This window comes from Tarenaya hassleriana, unplaced genomic scaffold (assembly GCF_000463585.1).
Source record: "Tarenaya hassleriana unplaced genomic scaffold, ASM46358v1 Cleome3, whole genome shotgun sequence".
In the NCBI taxonomy this organism is placed as follows: domain Eukaryota; kingdom Viridiplantae; phylum Streptophyta; class Magnoliopsida; order Brassicales; family Cleomaceae; genus Tarenaya; species Tarenaya hassleriana.
In genome coordinates, this window is record NW_010966177.1 from 1,318,315 (window position 1) to 1,336,245 (window position 17,931).

Genomic DNA, 17,931 nt, shown 5'->3' on the forward strand with positions numbered 1-17,931 from the left:
ACATGGGCCATAACCACAAGTAATTTTGATTTAGGCCCAAGCCCGTTATATCTGATGATATGGTAGGCCCAACACTTATAAGTGACGTGGCAAACGATGGTTTTCTGGTAATTTCACATGCACCGAATTAAAGCCCTAGCAATTTCTCGGTATAAAGTCCTCAGATGCTCTACGGGCTCGGAGGATTAGGGTTCGTATTAGGCTGTTGCGGCTTCTTCTTCACTGGTCGTCGTTGCTGCTACACCCACCTGAAGATCCCTAACCATGGCCGTTGGGTACGCAATCTCTCCCTCGAATGCTCTTCGGAGGCTGTTATCAGAGCGTAGATATGGATGCAATATGGACGTGTATCGGTGTACCTATCTCTAGCTTCGAAATTGTCTGATTCTGACCCGTCTCTTCCTGTGTTTCAGGAAGAACAAGAGGATCTCCAAGGGTAGGAAAGGAGGAAAGAAGAAAGTGTAAGTTCATATCTTGAGAATGATTTCTGACTTTCGATTTACATTTATTCGTATTTGTGCAGATATATGCGTACATATAATTTACATGTTCTTGGTTTCGAATGTTTACAAGATATTTGAATCTCGTATTGTTCCACATTCGGTTGATGGCGACTGTGTTGATGATGCAGGGTTGATCCTTTCTCTAAGAAGGATTGGTATGACATTAAGGCACCCTCAGTCTTCAGCGTAAGGAATGTCGGGAAAACCCTTGTTTCTAGAACGCAGGGTACCAAGGTAATTTCCCGAGTCGTGTCATTGCGTTTTCTTACAAGTTTGGTTCCTAGTGTATTGTGCCTGCCTTATATAGTGAATATTATACTGTGGTGTGGTTGAGAAAGCCTACATTTCTTGGGTATGAATTGTATTTTCTAAAAAAATCGATACGTGGCTAATGTAGAGAGTATGAATTCTCTGTACAGTTTTTTTTTATATTAGTTGAAGGATTCAGAGCATTGTAGGTTGAGATAATGGTCATCTCTTTAGATTGTTGAAGCGGATAGTGTTTTATTAGTAAGAGTGAATGCTGCCCCCATGTATCTTATTCGTTATTACATCTCCTTCTGTGTTGCAGTATTAAGTTGAATGTATAGAACCAGACATTTGGTTGTAGCTGTATTCTGTGTGTAGTAATGTTGTAGACTCTGGCCGCGTCCTTGACTATATCTAACTATGTTATGTGTTCCTATACTTATCAGATAGCCTCTGAAGGGCTGAAGCATAGGGTTTTTGAGATCTCTCTTGCTGATCTTCAAGGTGATGAGGATAATGCTTACAGGAAGATCCGTCTAAGAGCCGAGGATGTTCAGGGTAGGAACGTGCTCACTAACTTCTGGGTAAAGCCTCTTTCTGATGATTCATATCTAACACGAGAAGCTTTGTTTGTTTGTTTTCCCTCATTAGAGAGGTGAATTCTTAAGCTTTTTTTCACTGTTTGTGTTTTCTGTAGGGCATGGATTTCACGACGGACAAGCTCAGGTCCTTGGTCAAAAAGTGGCAGACTCTGATCGAAGCCCACATTGATGTCAAAACCACTGACAACTACACGCTCAGGTTGTTCTGCATTGCTTTCACCAAGAGACGTGCCAACCAGGTCAAGCGTACTTGCTATGCACAGTCCAGCCAGATCCGTCAGGTATATATATACACACCTGTATACATATCCCTGTCCGACACATGGTTCACTCACTGTCCAGCCTCCATTGGTACTAATTGCAGATCCGAAGGAAGATGAGGGAAATAATGGCGAAGGAAGCTTCATCATGTGACCTCAAGGAGCTTGTTGCAAAGTTCATTCCGGAGGCAATTGGCAGAGAGATCGAGAAAGCAACACAGAGCATCTACCCGTTGCAAAACGTTTTCATCCGTAAAGTCAAGATCCTCAAGGCTCCCAAATTCGACCTCGGCAAGCTCATGGAGGTAAAACATAAAAAAAAAAAAATCATGTTTTTTTGTCATCACTGATGCATCAACTGGTTGCCTTGAAGGACAAAATGGATCTAAAATCTGGCAATTATATGTTAACTGTTTTTTCAGGTTCACGGCGATTACTCAGCTGAGGATGTCGGGGTGAAGGTGGATAGGCCGACCGATGAGATTATGGCCGATGAACCAACAGAAGTCATCGGGGCTTAGAAGATACGGGACTGCTTTTTCTTATCTCTCTGCAGGAATGTAATGTTTCATTGTTTTGTCTCGCAATAGTTTTTTTTTTTTTGGTCCGGATTTTGGTTAACAGTAACAGAGATTCTCCAGGACATTAGCCTCGGTGTGTTTTTATACACAAGTTCACATCCTCGTTTTGTTCTGTCTCCGTTATTCAAATGGATTTCTTTGTAAGCTCCCAAAATGTTGCTTACTCTTCAATGTGAAGAATCTTCTGCTGCCATGATACAGAATTTGATCCTCTGGTTTAGAGCTCTATCGTATTCACAACCAAGAGTTAGAAGATAACACCAAATGCTGCACCGTGGAAACATAGTCGACCCAGCACTAACTAGCCAATGGCTTGGAAGAAAATTACCAACTTGAGTTGAAGACAGAAATACAAACCAGCTCTTACAACTGAAGTAACACACATATACACATCATATCGCATCCTAAGCAAAACTTCTACATACAGAACACCCTACAACACAAATATGAAATGAAGATAACCCACACTGATACACACACAGCTTTCTAACATAGAATCTTGGTTTGTTCTTCTACTTTCCCACAGAGACCAGAGGCAAAAATCAAGAAGAATCATCCCCGGCATGAGTAACGGGAAGAACAGGAGACCGAATTGTTGTTGTTCTTGTTTCGAAATCTCATGGTGATGTGAGGGAAGGAAATGGTGATATAGAACTCAGGAGCAGCATTTGGTTACTACTGCTTATAATTTCTGATGTTCCCTCTCCTGGTATGACTTGCAGACACCGTTCCGACTCCAGATATGGACATTCTAGTACCTTCCTGCTTCAGTTGAAAGCAATACATAGTAACTTACCTTTTTGGAGATCCTTATATTCAGAGTTACTTCAGTCTGAAGTGCATAACAACGAAGAGAGAGACAATACCTAGGAGCACCAATATCGTTATGATCAACATCATGATGCGCATTTGGATCTTTCACATCTTGCTCTCTGTCTTCCTCGTTGATCATGACTGCATCAGGTTCTTGAGCACAGGGAAAGTGGAATTGCTCTGAGAAAAACGTGAAAAAAAAAGCAGTCAGGAAACTTGTGTGAAACAATATGTGGAGAAAGGAGTGCAGAAAGCTCACCATCTTTATGTCCAAAAGTATTCTTACAGCCTACACATCTGCAGCTTGGAGAGCATCCAACACCCATCTTCACAACAAAGGCGAGATAAAGTCCAACGGTTTAGAAGGGACATGACATGAGTGAAACCTTTTTTTTTTAACTGACATGAGTGAAACTTGCGTTGCGGAAAACAGATAATAAGAATTGACACTGTTGTTTTACCAGAAAGCATTCACAGTATTTCTTTAAGCAGCTTGATTTTTTGCAGTTGCATCCTCGTTTGTGTCTGGCGGAAGCAGGAGTTTTGATGTTCTCGTCCTACATATTGACAAAGCCATAGAGTGAACCACAGAAATAGCGTAAACATGAGATTGATAGAAATCCCAGTTTCAGTACTGTCATAAGGGTGCAAGTAAAAACCTATTTCTGTCAATTGTCCTAAGTTTGAGCCTTTTATGGTTCATGGCATGATTTTATAAATTTTGAGAATTTCTTACCCTGAAATCTGAAGCAGAATCGACTGAGGTGACCACTTTTGGAGCAAAAGCTAGTGGATTACGAGCTTCAATCTGTCGACGTGTGTTCATAACTAACTCTTCATGAATGGGTTTGTTGAAACAATCTTGACATGAACAAGGTTCAATACAATACAGTCCAGCAGCAAAGCAGTCACAATATCTGATAGCAGAAGAAGCAACAGGAAACTGAGTTGTTGACATTAAAAAAAACGTGTGGAGATTTCTTCAAGCTGGTAAAAAAAAGGACTTACAGTTTCAAGCATTTTGACCTTCTGCATTTACAGCGTTTGCAGCTGACGCTTTCATCGAGTCCATCTAATTGCTTCCTGCATAAAGATATCTTAAGGATTAGTTCGAAATTTGAGGGTACATAAACGATAACTGTAAAAGACAACATAAACATTAAGTTCTCCACCTCTCTCCTGTCAGAACATCATTGTCAAAACATTCTGCATCTGTAAATTTCTCAGGACCCTCCTCTGTAATTTCATTATCACAAGAAGCCAAAACTCTTTTTGTGGAAACCGGAGTTGAGATCTGACTGTCAAGTATCTGATTAGATGTCATAGGAGCAAGAGAAAGAACACGACCAACTTTACATATTAATTTATTCTGATTGGTTGAGGTGTTCACGAGACCATTCAAGTGCAAACCAATCGTTGGAATTGGTGGAATATCATCTGGATCCTTCTTGCTGGGGACTGGCAGCATTTCAGGAGAAGGAACCTTGTTGACGGATGCCGGTTCTGTAGGAGGGTCATTTGTGGAATCACGCAGAGGCTTCTTTTTGCAAGATCCACCCACATCAAAAGTCAAACAGCGCCTCCGGATACTCCGTTGCTGTAGGAGTTATAGTATATCTTATTAGAAAATTTCTAGTCAATAAACAAGGAGATGGTTTGGATTTCAAGACTAGCACAAGTTATCTGAGCAATACAACATCAGCAAACATGTTTCCACCACCTGAACCCCTAAACATAGGATATAGTGGAAGGAATTCTTTCCCAGCATTAGATTCCAGCACATTTAAATCAGAAAAGAATAATGAAATATGCATTGTTAAACCAGATGGAAGAGTACACCTACAAATTAGCATATTTCCTGCATTATGTCTAACTGAACCGATGAACCATTGTTAGGTGGGCTTCATATAAACATGGATAATATTTCACATAAGGAAAAAAAAAAGACCTTGTAACATAAATCAACAGCAGAAATTTTGTTTAGCATATTACCTTTCGGCTGGGCTGGAAGCATTTTTCTTCCTTGTCTTCGGTTTTGGCATCTGAATCATTAACAATTACCTCAGCTGAACAGCTAAAAGTGATGTCTGGAGCTCCAGAAGCATCTTGTACACCACAAAAACCTCCTGCATTTACATTCTCCGAGTTATGACAAACAGGTGAAAACTGCAGGGGAGCTAAAGCAAGAGAATTGGTTCCAGGATCTGCTATCCTCTGATTCTGTTGCTCACTATCCAGGATACCACCATCATCAGAGTTCGAGTTCGTCATGCCAGACCCGTTGTAACTCTCCCTTTCATCAGTTTGAAACAGTGTCAAATCAACACCAAGTTCAGTTGGATAATTTGGTTGTGTATCTTCATCAGATTTTGTCATTGATTCAATGCTTCCTTTTCCATTTTCAGTGCCAGCTGATATTTGATCACAAGAAACCATTTGAATATCGCATCCATCACCTCCATTTTTCAAGGCCTTTGCCAACTCAATTGCCAAGCTGAAATGCTCCTTGAGTGGCTTGGTTTCAGAACTTTTATCCAACTGGTTAAACTTATCACACTTGACCTGCTCACCACGTAGTTCGGATGACTTAACAGCTTCCGGAAGATCCCTTGAGTTATTTACAGTTCCATCAAGGAGGAACACTGGATTCGGTATGTCCGGAGAAGATCGATGCCTAAAGAAGGAAAACAAACAAACATACAATACCCATCTCAGATTACGAAAACGAACAAAAAAACCCTTCTTATGTCAACTCAACCATGAGAATAACAGAAACCCAGTTTTACCTTTTAATTGAAAACCTAGATTCTCGATTAGGGTTGATCTGTGGCGAAGTGAATAACGCCGAAGGTGATGCAAAGGCAAAAGAGTTCAAGATGTTATCAGCAAGAGCTGACTTAACCGGCTCTATGGGAGAGAGATCGTTGATGTACTTAAAAACAGGAGAATCCTGCACAATAACGATAGAAATGGAAATTAGAATGTAACTCAGTAGAAGCATCACAACAATTACAAAGAAAAAGCCGCATGACCAAACCCAGAACTAATAAACCGCATGCACTAAAGATGGAATTGAATGGGAAATATCAAATTTAATAAAATTCAGATACGCGATTTCAATCATACACAGAAGGCATGCATGTGGAAAGTCTCAATCAACGAGAGAACACAGAATATAACCCTAAATGGCACAAATAATGGTTAATTAACCAGAAAACTAATGACCGGAACGGAATCCGGAACCAGACAATCTAGCGAAATCTCCGTTTCAAAATCCAAAATCGAGTAAAATACGGACCAAAAACAATCCGACCGACGAATCCGGGAAAAAATATACATGCAAACCCTCTCGTAGACCTTCAGAATAACTCTAAAGCGGAGAGAAAGTTTCGGCAGAAATTAGAAACAAAGAAAAGTTAGAAAACGGTGAACAGAGAGAAGACCTCGAAGTTGCAGAGAGGAACCGCTGCGATGCGGTTCTTATCCGGCGTATCCATCACCAGCGAGGTTTTTGCTCTGCCCACTGATCCTACACGATACCGCCTCCCTGCGCCGCCATGGACGCGCAGTAAGAAGCTAGGGCAAGAGCTCTAAGCAAAGAAGAAGAAGAAGAAGAAGAAGAAGAGGCTCTTCTCTCTCTGTTGTTCAATGAACAAAAAAGGTAGAGATTTCAATGGCGGTGGGGCGGGAAAGCGGGAAAATTACGAAAATAAAGTGAAACAAAATAAATCATCTACTTTGTTTATTTAAAAAAATAAGCGAAAAGAGAGACACAAATGGGCCTTTAATTAATAAGATATGGGCCTCCGAGTTAAGCCCATGTATTTTCAACATGACAGAATTTTGAAATTTTTTTTTTTTCAAGTTTTGGTGTGAACAAAACAATCGGACCGGGTACACGATTCCGGATCCGGTTCACAGAGAAACCTTCGGGTCGGGTCCGGTCGGGTCGGGTCGGGTCGGGTCGGTGGGCCAGGCGGGGCCTACGGCATGCTCCTCTGATGCAATTTCGCCATGGCTTTTTAGAAAAGCAAACATTGTGATGTGATGATTTCACAAGAGACAGTTGGGACGAAAAGATTGTTATGTTTCAACAGCATTGCGAGGGGGGGGGGGGACCCCATCTCTTCGAAACTTTTCAAGATTCCTCTGCGACAAAAAAAAAAGGAAGATCAAACGGCAAGGAGTTTCAGAGATTCTCCATCAAACGGCACGCAATGCAGTTCTTCTTCCCCCTTTTTTTCCCTGTGACAAACCAATGGATATTACAAAAAGGGGGGGGGTAATACTTTATTAGGTGATGTTATGGATAACAATAACATAAGCATTTTCCTGTGTGTGTTACATCAGATTGATGGTTACTAGCTTGGAGATTGAATAAAAAAGAACATGAACGGCTGCTTTGAAAACTAGTATTTGAACAATATTAGACCAAAACCCTTTTCCTACTTGTTAAGTGTTAACGTCTAACATCGACAGACCCGGAAAAGTTTTGCGAGCTCTCAAGGTTCAACATTTAGTTTCTGGGTCTGTTCAGTTCGGTTCTGGTTCATCCTTTTTACTAACCATGTTTGGACAAGATCTGAATTCTTGTCTACAGTAGTTAATGTCTATCACTGACAAAGCTGGAAACTTTTGGGAATCTATGAGGCAGCAAAACGAGGGGACCAATGCAAGGAAAACAGCAAAGTGGACATTAAACTTAGATGACTTACTGATTTCGCGGCTCAGGAATCCAGAACAGGACATTCTCCAAAGACACTTTGATTGAATACCCTTTTATGCCTGCAGGACCAGTTAAAAAGGGTTTTGACAATAGCATTAGTTATAAACAACAGCTAGAAGCTTCCCGCTCTCTCATCTCTCTGAACTGAAAGTCCAGATTGCGAGAGACAAGACATGGCACAGTGAAACTCCATGAAAAAACGAGTTAATTAGAGATGTTCTGTCCATGTATATCTAAGGGGGACAAGAAATGCAAGTAATATTGTATCAAATCTCCATGATTCTCTATCAACAATCTTCATGAGTAACCTGTTGATTCGAGGACATGATCACAGATATACGAAACGTTTCTAAAGTCATTAGCTTCAGCATAGGCCGATATAGCCTCTTACCAAACGACCAGCAGAACATTCAAAAGGGAAGAAACTGAATGTCAGGCATGATCTGGGTTTAAATTTACCCAAACTGCCCAGGAATGAAACATTATGCATCTGAAAAAGGAAACACAGATCTTCTGGGCAGCTGATTCCACGATACAGGGCCAGCAAGAGCGGCTCTGAACAACGTTACCTGCTTCAAGTCTCATGTATACACTTAGAATAAATTAAGTAGCAGATACAATATGAAGATCAAGGTTCTGACTGATTATCTTGCAACTTCTAATGGAAAAACAAGAAGAAAGCCAAACAAATCAAACCCACTAATTATGATAAATAACAAATGTTGACAAAAATCAACAGTCACTTTTACGCTTTTGTTAGAGCTCACAAGAAGGAAATCTCTAGAAACCCTGCTCTACTCATTCTTCCAAGCATATAAAATCAATGAAAAACCAAAACTTTGAGATTTGGCGTCTGTCAGGCTGTGTGAGAAAGACCAGGCCTTCTCCGCAGATTGACATGTCCTGAACATAAACACAGCATTTCCCGTCGATGGGATCCCGAAGAGCCAACTGTGAACATCCCATAGAACTTCCACAGCCATTCTATCGACAATTATGGTGTCGTTGCCACGGAACTTCCACTTAAGCCGCTTCACCTGCATCATGGGCTTTCCATTCACACGAACAATGAGGCAAGGATCACTGACACTGGTGTCACATTCAATCACCAGATCATGAGTTTTACCGTTACCGGAAAACTGAGCCTTTGCTGCAAACACTCTCTTACCAAATACATGCTCTTTCTTGGCCACGAACAAGGCACTTGAAGATGAAGGTGTGGCATTCGTCTTCTTGAAAGCTTCCTTATTCATATCACCCAGAAGGAGGATCATTTCTTTGTCCACAACAACGCCCACATAGAAACCAGCCAAGGGTTCAGGTCCGGATCCGAATTTCGCAGATGAGAGATCCCAAAAGACATCGACTTTACAGGAATATGCCTCTAGACTCTTAGACCCTTTTCGTTTCGTGAACAACCACGGCTTAATCTCGACTTTACACAGACTTTGGTTACAAGAATCATCAATTCCCACTGTCAGGCCTTGACCAATCAGATTCTTGGTCCATGTGACTGTGATCAAGCAAGTTCTGCCACGAATCCGACACTGGTAGATGCAAGTAACCAAATTCTGGGCGTTTTTACCAGCATTCGAAGACGAAGAATCCGCAACTTGAACGCCATTTTCAGCAAAACAAGAAGGAAAATCCCTCATTCTTGAAACTTTGAATTCCAGCCTCTCTTCGACTTTTCGACAAACACCTGGTGGCCAACTGCTCAACCCTAAGAATCAGACACCGCAGATTTGCCTCAGACACTGACATAAATAGTAACGGACGCTGTAAGAGAAAAGATAACCAGAGAGATTGTAGAATTTACCAGAAACTGATGAATTTCATCCAAGCAGGGGAAAACCCGACTCAGAATTGCTCCGAAATCTTCAAAATCTCAATAGATTTGATCTGGGTTTTCTCAATTCGATCCGTGTTCAACAGGGAAATCCATTAACCAATAAATTGTTTTGGAGAGAGGAGAGAGAGAAGTTCAAAGCAAATCGCCAAAGTAAAGGGGAATGTGTGCTAAATAACTCAAACGAGACAGAAACAGACAAAAAGGAGACTTGTTTCACTGTCAACAAAAATAAAGAAATTAAAAAAGAAATAAAATTAACCAACAAAAAACAATTAACTTCGAGTGAAAAAAGGAATAAATAACGCATGACGAAGGATATAAAATCAAAAGCATGCCTTCATAGAAAATGAATTCACACACCTCTAAAAATTAAATAACAGTAATAAACAACAAAATAAAATAAATAAAAAACTGTATTTATTTGTTAAAAAACTAAAGTGGATATTCTATACTAAATTCTCTAATGTATAAATGAAGATATAAAAATGAGATTTGAAAAAGAAAAGTAGAATTTGTGATATGTTACGGTTCAGATGTTATGCTTCGACCACAAGAAATCAATCATATAGGAACAAAGAAATAACAAATATTAATAATTAAAAAATAAAAATTGCAAAATATATGGACAAAAAAAACAATATATTGTATTTATTTACGTCCCAGATAAAAAAAATTAAAAATCAAAATCAAAATATGTTTATTCAATTTCCAAAAAAAGCCAGCCTCATCAGTCATCATCATCACCACCATTCTTTCTCTCTCTAAATCTATTATCTTTTTCCCTCCCTCTATGATATATCTTTTTCAATACAATATAAAAATTTGAAAAGGGGTGTTCTTTGGTTGAATCCGGAGATTATTCCACATTTACAATTTCACTTAATTGGAAATTGATTGTTTTTATTAAGTTTCGGTTTTAGAAAATTACAATCATTTTTTTATTTTGAATTCAATTCAACTTTTTATCTTGGTATATCATTTTTATTTATAATAATATTAATTTTTTTAATTGATGTTACTATTATTTTTATATTTTAGTTAAATCCAATTCAGATATAATCATATGTTGTTGAACTCGAATTAAATTAATATCGCATATCTAGTTAGTATGTTATTTGTCTAATAATGTGATTCAAAGCCGAATTTTAATTTGTATTTTATTATTGGGAAACATAAAATGATAAAATAGATCTCAAAGATGTTATAATGGTTATACAATGTGTACGTGTATATATATAAGAAAACAATATTTGTGTCTTTCTTATCAAATCAAATTAAAAAATGTGTATATATACAGTTTACCATGGATGAAATAAAAGTTTAAAAATAATATGGACCATTTTTATTATATTTTATCTAATTTTACTAGCAAAAAATTATTCTTATTATTTAACAAAAAAAATTTATTCTTATTCTTTGTTGTTATTATTTTTTTTGCAACTTCAATGGAAAGAAGGAAATGGTATTCACGTGTGCTTGTCGACGAGTAGTTGTCATTGCCTTACAGCCCAACAATGGGCCCATCTTTCTTGGGTTATTTTGGGCCTTTCATAGCCTTCATGTTTATTTTCTTTTATATGCATATATATACATATTATAAAGATTATATATATACATATATATTCACATCCGATGGAAAAATTTTACTAATTTCGATTTTATATTTATAATTTTCTTTTTATTTTCTTGGTTTTGTGATGCACATAGATGATGGTTTACATGACAATCTTAAATAACACAACTTTGTAACTAATGCCACGCCACGCTTTGTGACTTTGGATATCATAATTGATTAAATATATTTTGTTATCAATATGGCATCCCATTTATATCCATGATTGGACCCACCAGTCTTAGCGCAATCATCGGTCCCTTTACTAATTTTTCTTGGTTTTTATCCTAGTTTCATTTTCTCTATTTATTATTTTCGTAGTTGACACATACGTATCATTCAATCAACAACTCTGTAATTTCTATTCAAAATCAATTTTTCTCATTAAAAAAAATAAAAAAACGCATTTTAAAAACTTATTCATCGATCACATCGACTGATAAAATATTATCACTAATTGCTAAAAGTTAGGTGTAATGTGTATATATCTTTTCCAATTTACCAAATAAAAATATGTGCGTATTTCATTCGTGGGCGTAATATATACATATTTATTTTATTATTTGGCTAAAATATATACATACCAAAGCTGTTAAATTCGACATTGTATTGAAAAAAAATTATCCACAATTGTTCGGACAGTCACAGATCAAGATTCTACGTCGGTCGTACGATCCCAACACTGATGGGCCTGTAAGCCTTTTACGGCCCATTACCGTCTCTTACCAACCGTTGTTCATTAGGCCCATAAATTCGGCCCATAAGTATATATGAATTGAAATTTTAAAATAATTAATGGGGGAAACCACAAGTATAATTGATAATTAACTAATTGATAATTAATATACTACAAATCTGATGTTATAACGAAAATGAAATATGATCGCATTCACACGATCCATCTCCTTCATGATTCATCTGTCACGTTATTTAGATATTTCAATTTAACACTTACACGGCTTTTATCTCCCACTTTTATACAATCTACTATCCTATATAAAAATTATAATTATTTAACTATTTTCGAGAATTTATATCCATTGGTGGGCTGGGCTCATTCCTACCCTGATATGTTTTTTTATGCGATTTTTATTTTCCAAATTATTTATTAAATTTAATTTCAAATTTTGTTGAATTTTTTTATATTTGGTCTGGATTTGATTTGGCTTAAATACAATTATGAATCAATTTTGTATATTAGTAAAAGTGTACATGTTTAATTATGTCAGGATATAATCCAACTATAGCTAAGTCCAAAAGCTACATCAGATTAATTGATGTTTGATTTGCATTTAATTTTTTTAAATAATGAATATTTATCATCGATATTTCAATATTTTGTCATGAATTTCATGGGCGACCATCAAAATTGAACAACTATATTTAATTAGGAATGTGGTGAGACTTAATTATACGTTATTTAAGATTAAAAATTTGTATAAGTTTCTGTAAAAAAAATAATGAATAAATACAAAATATATAAATAAATAAACAAACGGTGGTAGGTGGTCATTTTCATTTACTTGACAAATATTTCCTTCCGTACGGGCAAGCACGGAATTCTCCGAATGAGCAGTCAAACATATTAAGGCCCATTTAATTAGTCAATTAATTAATCACTAATCTCAATAGCTTGCTTAACTTAATCGCCACCATCACTATCAAATCACGTTTAATTTAACTTTTCATAGTTTGTTTATGCTCTTATGCGCGCGCATTCACACACACACACACACACATACATACATACATACATACATACATACATACATACATACATACATACATATTTCCGAAGAAAAAAAATCAAAGGTCGAAGACTCTGTTAACCAAATTTGAGAAAATAAACTTATATTAACAACAAAAGTTTAAATGAAAACGAAGTTCGTGAAAGCAACATTGATCGATCTTCAAATATTTTAAACCAAGTATAATTAAATAACATTTAATTAAACGGGATTCAAAAATAGTATACGATAAATTGGTTATGATATGTTAAAATTTAACTAAACAGATGCAAAAATAAATAACATGAAATAATAAGATTTTGAATAAAACTTTTATAGCAATAAAAAAATTAACTTCTAAAAATCCAGATATTATCAAGATCTAAAATATAAAAAAAAGTTAATGCATTTAAGTTTTTAGAATGTAAAATCCAAAATAAAGTATATAAAAAATCTAAACACCCACAGTACGCTTGTACGTGTTATACATTTGTCTGGTTGCATACTCTCGCCCACAGTATTTGCTTCAAAAATCATTAATAAAAAAATCGGAATTTAAAAAACAAATTTTGATGCAAACTAAACAAAACGTTGATACAAAATATTTTTTTTTAACTTTATTTTTTGAAATCCCTACAGTTTTTTTAATTGGGATGTATATATCTGAATTATCCATAAAAAAATCAATAAAAATTAAAATTATAAAAAAAAATTAATACAGAAAATTAGTGTCAATTAACTAGGATTTAATATTAAAGTTGGTGTTAGGAAAGGGACCAAGTGGATAAAGCTTTTTATTGGTGGTTCTACTTCATTATCACAACAAAAAATAGTCTAGTTAATTGCCCTTTCCATAAAAAGGCTATGATTATAATTGTGCATGTCTTCGTACGTACACACACATGCACATGTGTGTACAACATTTAATAGGCCATCCATCATTATTTATTGCTATGATAGTATACGATAAAGTCGTGATTATATATATATATATATATGTCGGATTATATATATATATATATAGGTGTGTGTGTGTGTGTGTTGTGGAATATGGATTCACTAGGATTGCATGCATACTATATTCGAGTTTTTACTTCTTTTTTTATTGGATCTTTTATTTACAAGTATCACAACATGTATCATTAAACGATCTAATTACAATAACAAAAAAATATTACTTTTGGCCTACATCCCGTCTACCATAAATACAACATATATTCGAAATGCATTACCAATATCTAACCTATATATATATATATATATATATAAAAGATAAAGTTATGTAAAATCCGAAGATGGTAAGGTGAGGAATTGTATATTGTAACTGTAAGTGAAGATATCTGGCGTTCGATCTAACAATTTGCTATCAGAAGACTGGTTTTACATCACTCGTTAGATGTATTAACTTGGATTTATCGAGTTTTCTGATTACTTAATTTTGTCTCTATAGCAGTAACGTTGTCCTTATCAGAAAAGATAGAATACGTCTTTTGTTTCATTATTAGGTTTAGAATGTCGGTTTGATTTATAAATTAAACATCGTATGTTATTTCTTATTTATAAATTCACCATTTACTCGTGAGATATTAGATTTATTGAGTTTTCTGATTAGTTAATTTTGTCTCTACATCAGTGATGTTGTCTTTATCCGAAAAAGATGGAATTTGTCGTTTGTTTCGTTAGATTTGAATGTCGGTTTACTTTATAAATTAAACGTTGTATATTATTATTTTATTTATAAATTCACCCTCCACTCGTGAGATGTGCGTAATAATTTGAATTTATCGAGTTTTTTGCTTGGTTAATTTTGTCTCTACATCAGTAATATTGTCCTAATTAGAAACAAATAAATCTATCTTTTGTTTTGTTATTAGACTTGAATGTCGATTTGTTTAATAAATTAAACATCATATCTTATTACTTTATTTATAAATTCGTCATTCACTCGTGAAATATAGTAATTTGGATTTATCGAGTTTTCTGATTAGTTAATTTTGTCTCTACATCAATAATGTTGTCTTTATCTGAAAAAGATGGAATTTGTCTTTTGCTTCGTTAGATTTGAATGTCGGTTTATTTTATAAATTAAACATCGTATATTATTATTTTATTTATAAATCCCCCCTCCACTCGTGAGATGAACGTAGTAATTTTGATTTATCGAGTTTTTGGTTAGTTAATTTGGCATCTACATCAATAATATTGTCCCAATTAAAAACATTATATCTTATTAGTTTATTTATAAATTCATCCTATGAGAGATAATAATTTAGATTTATCAAGATTTTTTGCTAGTTACTTTTGTCTTACATCAATAATATTATCTTTATTAGGAAAAAGATAATTAAAACTCACGTTTGTTTTCTTACTGTATTTGAATATCGATTTATTTTACTCCATCCGTTTTAAAATAATTGTTGTTTTAGGTTATTTCACATTTTTTATGAAAAGAGAAAAAAAATCACATATACCTTTATTTAATGATAAAAACAATGTTATCATTAATATTTTATTGGAATTTGATAGTGATAAAATTAGAAACTATTGTAAGAAAATATCTTGAAAATATAGAATGACAAATATTTTAAAACATGGAAAATAACCTAAAACTATAAATATTTTGAGAAGGAAGGAGTATAAATTGAATATTATATCTTATTACTTTACTTATAAATTCATCATTCTTTCGTAGTAATCTGAACTTATTAAGTTTTTGTTTAGTTAATTTTGTCTCTACATCAATAATGTTGTCTTTATCTGAAAAAGATAGAATTTGTCTTTTGGTTCGTTAGATTTGAATGTCGGTTTATTTTATAAATTAAACATCGTATATTATTATTTTATTTATAAATCCGCCCTCCACTCGTGAGATGAACGTAGTAATTTTGATTTATCGAGTTTTTGGTTAGTTAATTTGGCATCTACATCAATAATATTGTCCCAATTAAAAACATTATATCTTATTAGTTTATTTATAAATTCATCCTATGAGAGATAATAATTTAGATTTATCAAGATTTTTTGCTAGTTACTTTTGTCTTACATCAATAATATTATCTTTATTAGGAAAAAGATAATTAAAACTCACGTTTGTTTTCTTACTGTATTTGAATATCGATTTATTTTACTCCATCCGTTTTAAAATAATTGTTGTTTTAGGTTATTTCACATTTTTTTATGAAAAGAGAAAAAAAATCACATATACCCTTATTTAATGATAAAAACAATGTTATCATTAATATTTTATTGGAATTTGATAGTGATAAAATTAGAAACTATTGTAAGAAAATATCTTGAAAATATAGAATGACAAATATTTTAAAACATGGAAAATAACCTAAAACTATAAATATTTTGAGAAGGAAGGAGTATAAATTAAATATTATATCTTATTACTTTACTTATAAATTCATCATTCTTTCGTAGTAATCTGAACTTATTAAGTTTTTGTTTAGTTAATTTTGTCTCTACATCACTAACGTTGTCTTTATCTAAAAACGATAGAATCTTTCTGTCATTTCGTTACTAAATTTGAATGTTGGTTGGCTTTATAAATTAGATATGGGATATTATTACTTTATTTATAAAATTCACCCCTCACCAAAGAACAATAATGACTTGAAAAAAAAAAACAATGAAAACGCATCTATCCATGCATCATACATCACGGTCATGACGAGTTTACATGGGAAAATGGGGTGCGAAGGAGAATGTGCCCTAACACATACAACGTGAACGTGAACGTGAACGTGAACATGGACATGCATGTGGCCTACGTAACATCGCATTGGGCTATCCTCTGCACCATCCTATCGTCATGTTAACAAACTTTGTCTTCTCTCTCATTTTTCTTCTGATTATTAATAATACTATATAATATACAATTACACCTACGAATTTTTTTATATAGAAAAACTATTACTTCTCTTGACAGTGAGTATGTCACCTTATTTATTTATTTATTTATAAAAACAAATATTTTATACTTTCATGATCCACTTGAGTTATTTTTAAAAAAATTGCATCTAGACAATATGTGTGGGTAGTGTAATAACTTCTAGAATATTAGATTAATCCAAATATTATAAGAAACAATAGTTTATATAGCTATTTTTTCTAAAATATTTTTTGGTTATGCGGAAATCACATGTCCAAACTATATCAAAACGAAAAGCTATTTAAATATCCATCATTAATTGTGATTACGGTATATAAATATATACACACACTTTGTAAATTATAATAATTACACTTTGTAAATAATTACAGATACATTGCAACTGCGTCGAATTTCGCGAGTCACATCACCCGAGCAGCATTTCAGTTATTTTTTTTTGTCGTATAACTATTTCATTATGTCTTGTTCACTGATATTCATGCAGTTTGGGGATATTCTTTTTTTAAATTAATTACATATTTGTATAAATGTGTATAAATATTTGTACGTATAAGGTATTATATTTATATTTTAAATAAGATTATTACGGGGAAATCCACGTGGCGAGCCTATATCAGCCACGATAGACGTCTACGCCCGTTTCTTTGTGGAGATATATTGCAGTATCTAAAATCTCTATGTCGGTTTAATTTGGGTCACCATTTTAATTATTAACCGAATAATTAAATCGAAGTGAATTGAATAAGATATAATCCAACATAAAATTATAATTTTTCTAAATTCAAAAAGTTTGAAATCGAACAGATTAAAACAATAATAAAAACTGATATTTTTTTTAAAAAATAAATAACAAATAAGTTTAGATAAAAACGGAATGATTATAGTTTTCTATAACCCAAACAATCGAATCAAATCAAATTTGAACCAAAATCTGAAATGATGATCCATAGATTTAAGTGATTTACTTAAACCTTAAAATATGATTAGACGTCATTTAAATATCCTTTCCAAATTTAGATAATCCCTTATACGAAGAGAATTCCCTTGCAATACAACAGTCCTTTCTCTAAATATTATTAAAGTCGAAATTTAGTAGTGATCTCAAAGG

The 17,931-nt window shown here is 34.2% G+C and overlaps 3 protein-coding genes across 5 annotated transcripts; 1 reads left to right on the forward strand and 2 right to left on the reverse strand.

Moving 5' to 3' along the window:
- Nucleotides 1-165: 165 nt before the first annotated feature.
- LOC104818642 (40S ribosomal protein S3a-1-like) lies at nucleotides 166-2,324 on the forward strand. The gene is made up of 7 exons (XM_010548305.2): nucleotides 166-275; nucleotides 414-461; nucleotides 632-737; nucleotides 1,199-1,336; nucleotides 1,450-1,635; nucleotides 1,719-1,919; nucleotides 2,037-2,324. Exons 1-7 carry the CDS (start codon nucleotides 265-267, stop codon nucleotides 2,133-2,135), a joined length of 789 nt encoding a protein of 262 aa, XP_010546607.1. The 5' UTR covers nucleotides 166-264; the 3' UTR covers nucleotides 2,136-2,324.
- A 139-nt stretch (nucleotides 2,325-2,463) lies between these two features.
- Nucleotides 2,464-6,648, reverse strand: LOC104818643 (protein tesmin/TSO1-like CXC 4). Of its 2 annotated transcripts, none has more exons than XM_010548306.1 (10): nucleotides 6,452-6,648; nucleotides 5,795-5,958; nucleotides 5,001-5,682; nucleotides 4,181-4,605; nucleotides 4,017-4,091; nucleotides 3,745-3,925; nucleotides 3,470-3,565; nucleotides 3,268-3,334; nucleotides 3,062-3,188; nucleotides 2,464-2,960 (listed from the first exon to the last, which is right to left on the reverse strand). In XM_010548306.1, exons 1-10 carry the CDS (start codon nucleotides 6,503-6,505, stop codon nucleotides 2,813-2,815), a joined length of 2,019 nt encoding a protein of 672 aa, XP_010546608.1. In that variant the 5' UTR covers nucleotides 6,506-6,648; the 3' UTR covers nucleotides 2,464-2,812. The 2 variants fall into 2 exon arrangements, with proteins under 2 accessions (XP_010546608.1, XP_010546609.1); XM_010548307.1 differs by having other exon boundaries at nucleotides 2,464-2,957; nucleotides 6,452-6,646.
- A 127-nt stretch (nucleotides 6,649-6,775) lies between these two features.
- Nucleotides 6,776-9,743, reverse strand: LOC104818644. Of its 2 annotated transcripts, XR_772713.2 has the most exons (3): nucleotides 9,554-9,743; nucleotides 7,724-9,457; nucleotides 6,776-7,253 (listed from the first exon to the last, which is right to left on the reverse strand). XR_772713.2 is itself a non-coding variant. In XM_010548308.2 (2 exons), exon 2 carries the CDS (start codon nucleotides 9,387-9,389, stop codon nucleotides 8,529-8,531), a length of 861 nt encoding a protein of 286 aa, XP_010546610.1. In that variant the 5' UTR covers nucleotides 9,390-9,457; nucleotides 9,554-9,743; the 3' UTR covers nucleotides 7,723-8,528. The 2 variants fall into 2 exon arrangements, 1 of the variants encoding a protein (XP_010546610.1); XM_010548308.2 differs by lacking the exon at nucleotides 6,776-7,253 and having other exon boundaries at nucleotides 7,723-9,457.
- Between the last annotated feature and the right edge of the window lie 8,188 nt (nucleotides 9,744-17,931).

What these genes read in the sequence shown, in the direction of transcription:
- LOC104818642 (XM_010548305.2), top strand. An exon ending in CTAGAACGCAGGGTACCAAG is followed by an intron (nt 738 to 1,198) that starts GTAATTTCCCGA and finishes TATACTTATCAG; the next exon opens with ATAGCCTCTGAAGGGCTGAA. An exon ending in ACGTGCTCACTAACTTCTGG is followed by an intron (nt 1,337 to 1,449) that starts GTAAAGCCTCTT and finishes TGTTTTCTGTAG; the next exon opens with GGCATGGATTTCACGACGGA.
- LOC104818643 (XM_010548306.1), bottom strand. Translation starts at nt 6,505, where the DNA reads ATGGATACGCCGGATAAGAACCGCATCGCAGCGGTTCCTCTCTGCAAC. An exon ending in GATGTTCTGACAGGAGAGAG is followed by an intron (nt 4,092 to 4,180) that starts GTGGAGAACTTA and finishes ATCTTTATGCAG; the next exon opens with GAAGCAATTAGATGGACTCG. An exon ending in ATTCTGCTTCAGATTTCAGG is followed by an intron (nt 3,566 to 3,744) that starts GTAAGAAATTCT and finishes GTCAATATGTAG; the next exon opens with GACGAGAACATCAAAACTCC.
- LOC104818644 (XM_010548308.2), bottom strand. Translation starts at nt 9,389, where the DNA reads ATGAGGGATTTTCCTTCTTGTTTTGCTGAAAATGGCGTTCAAGTTGCG.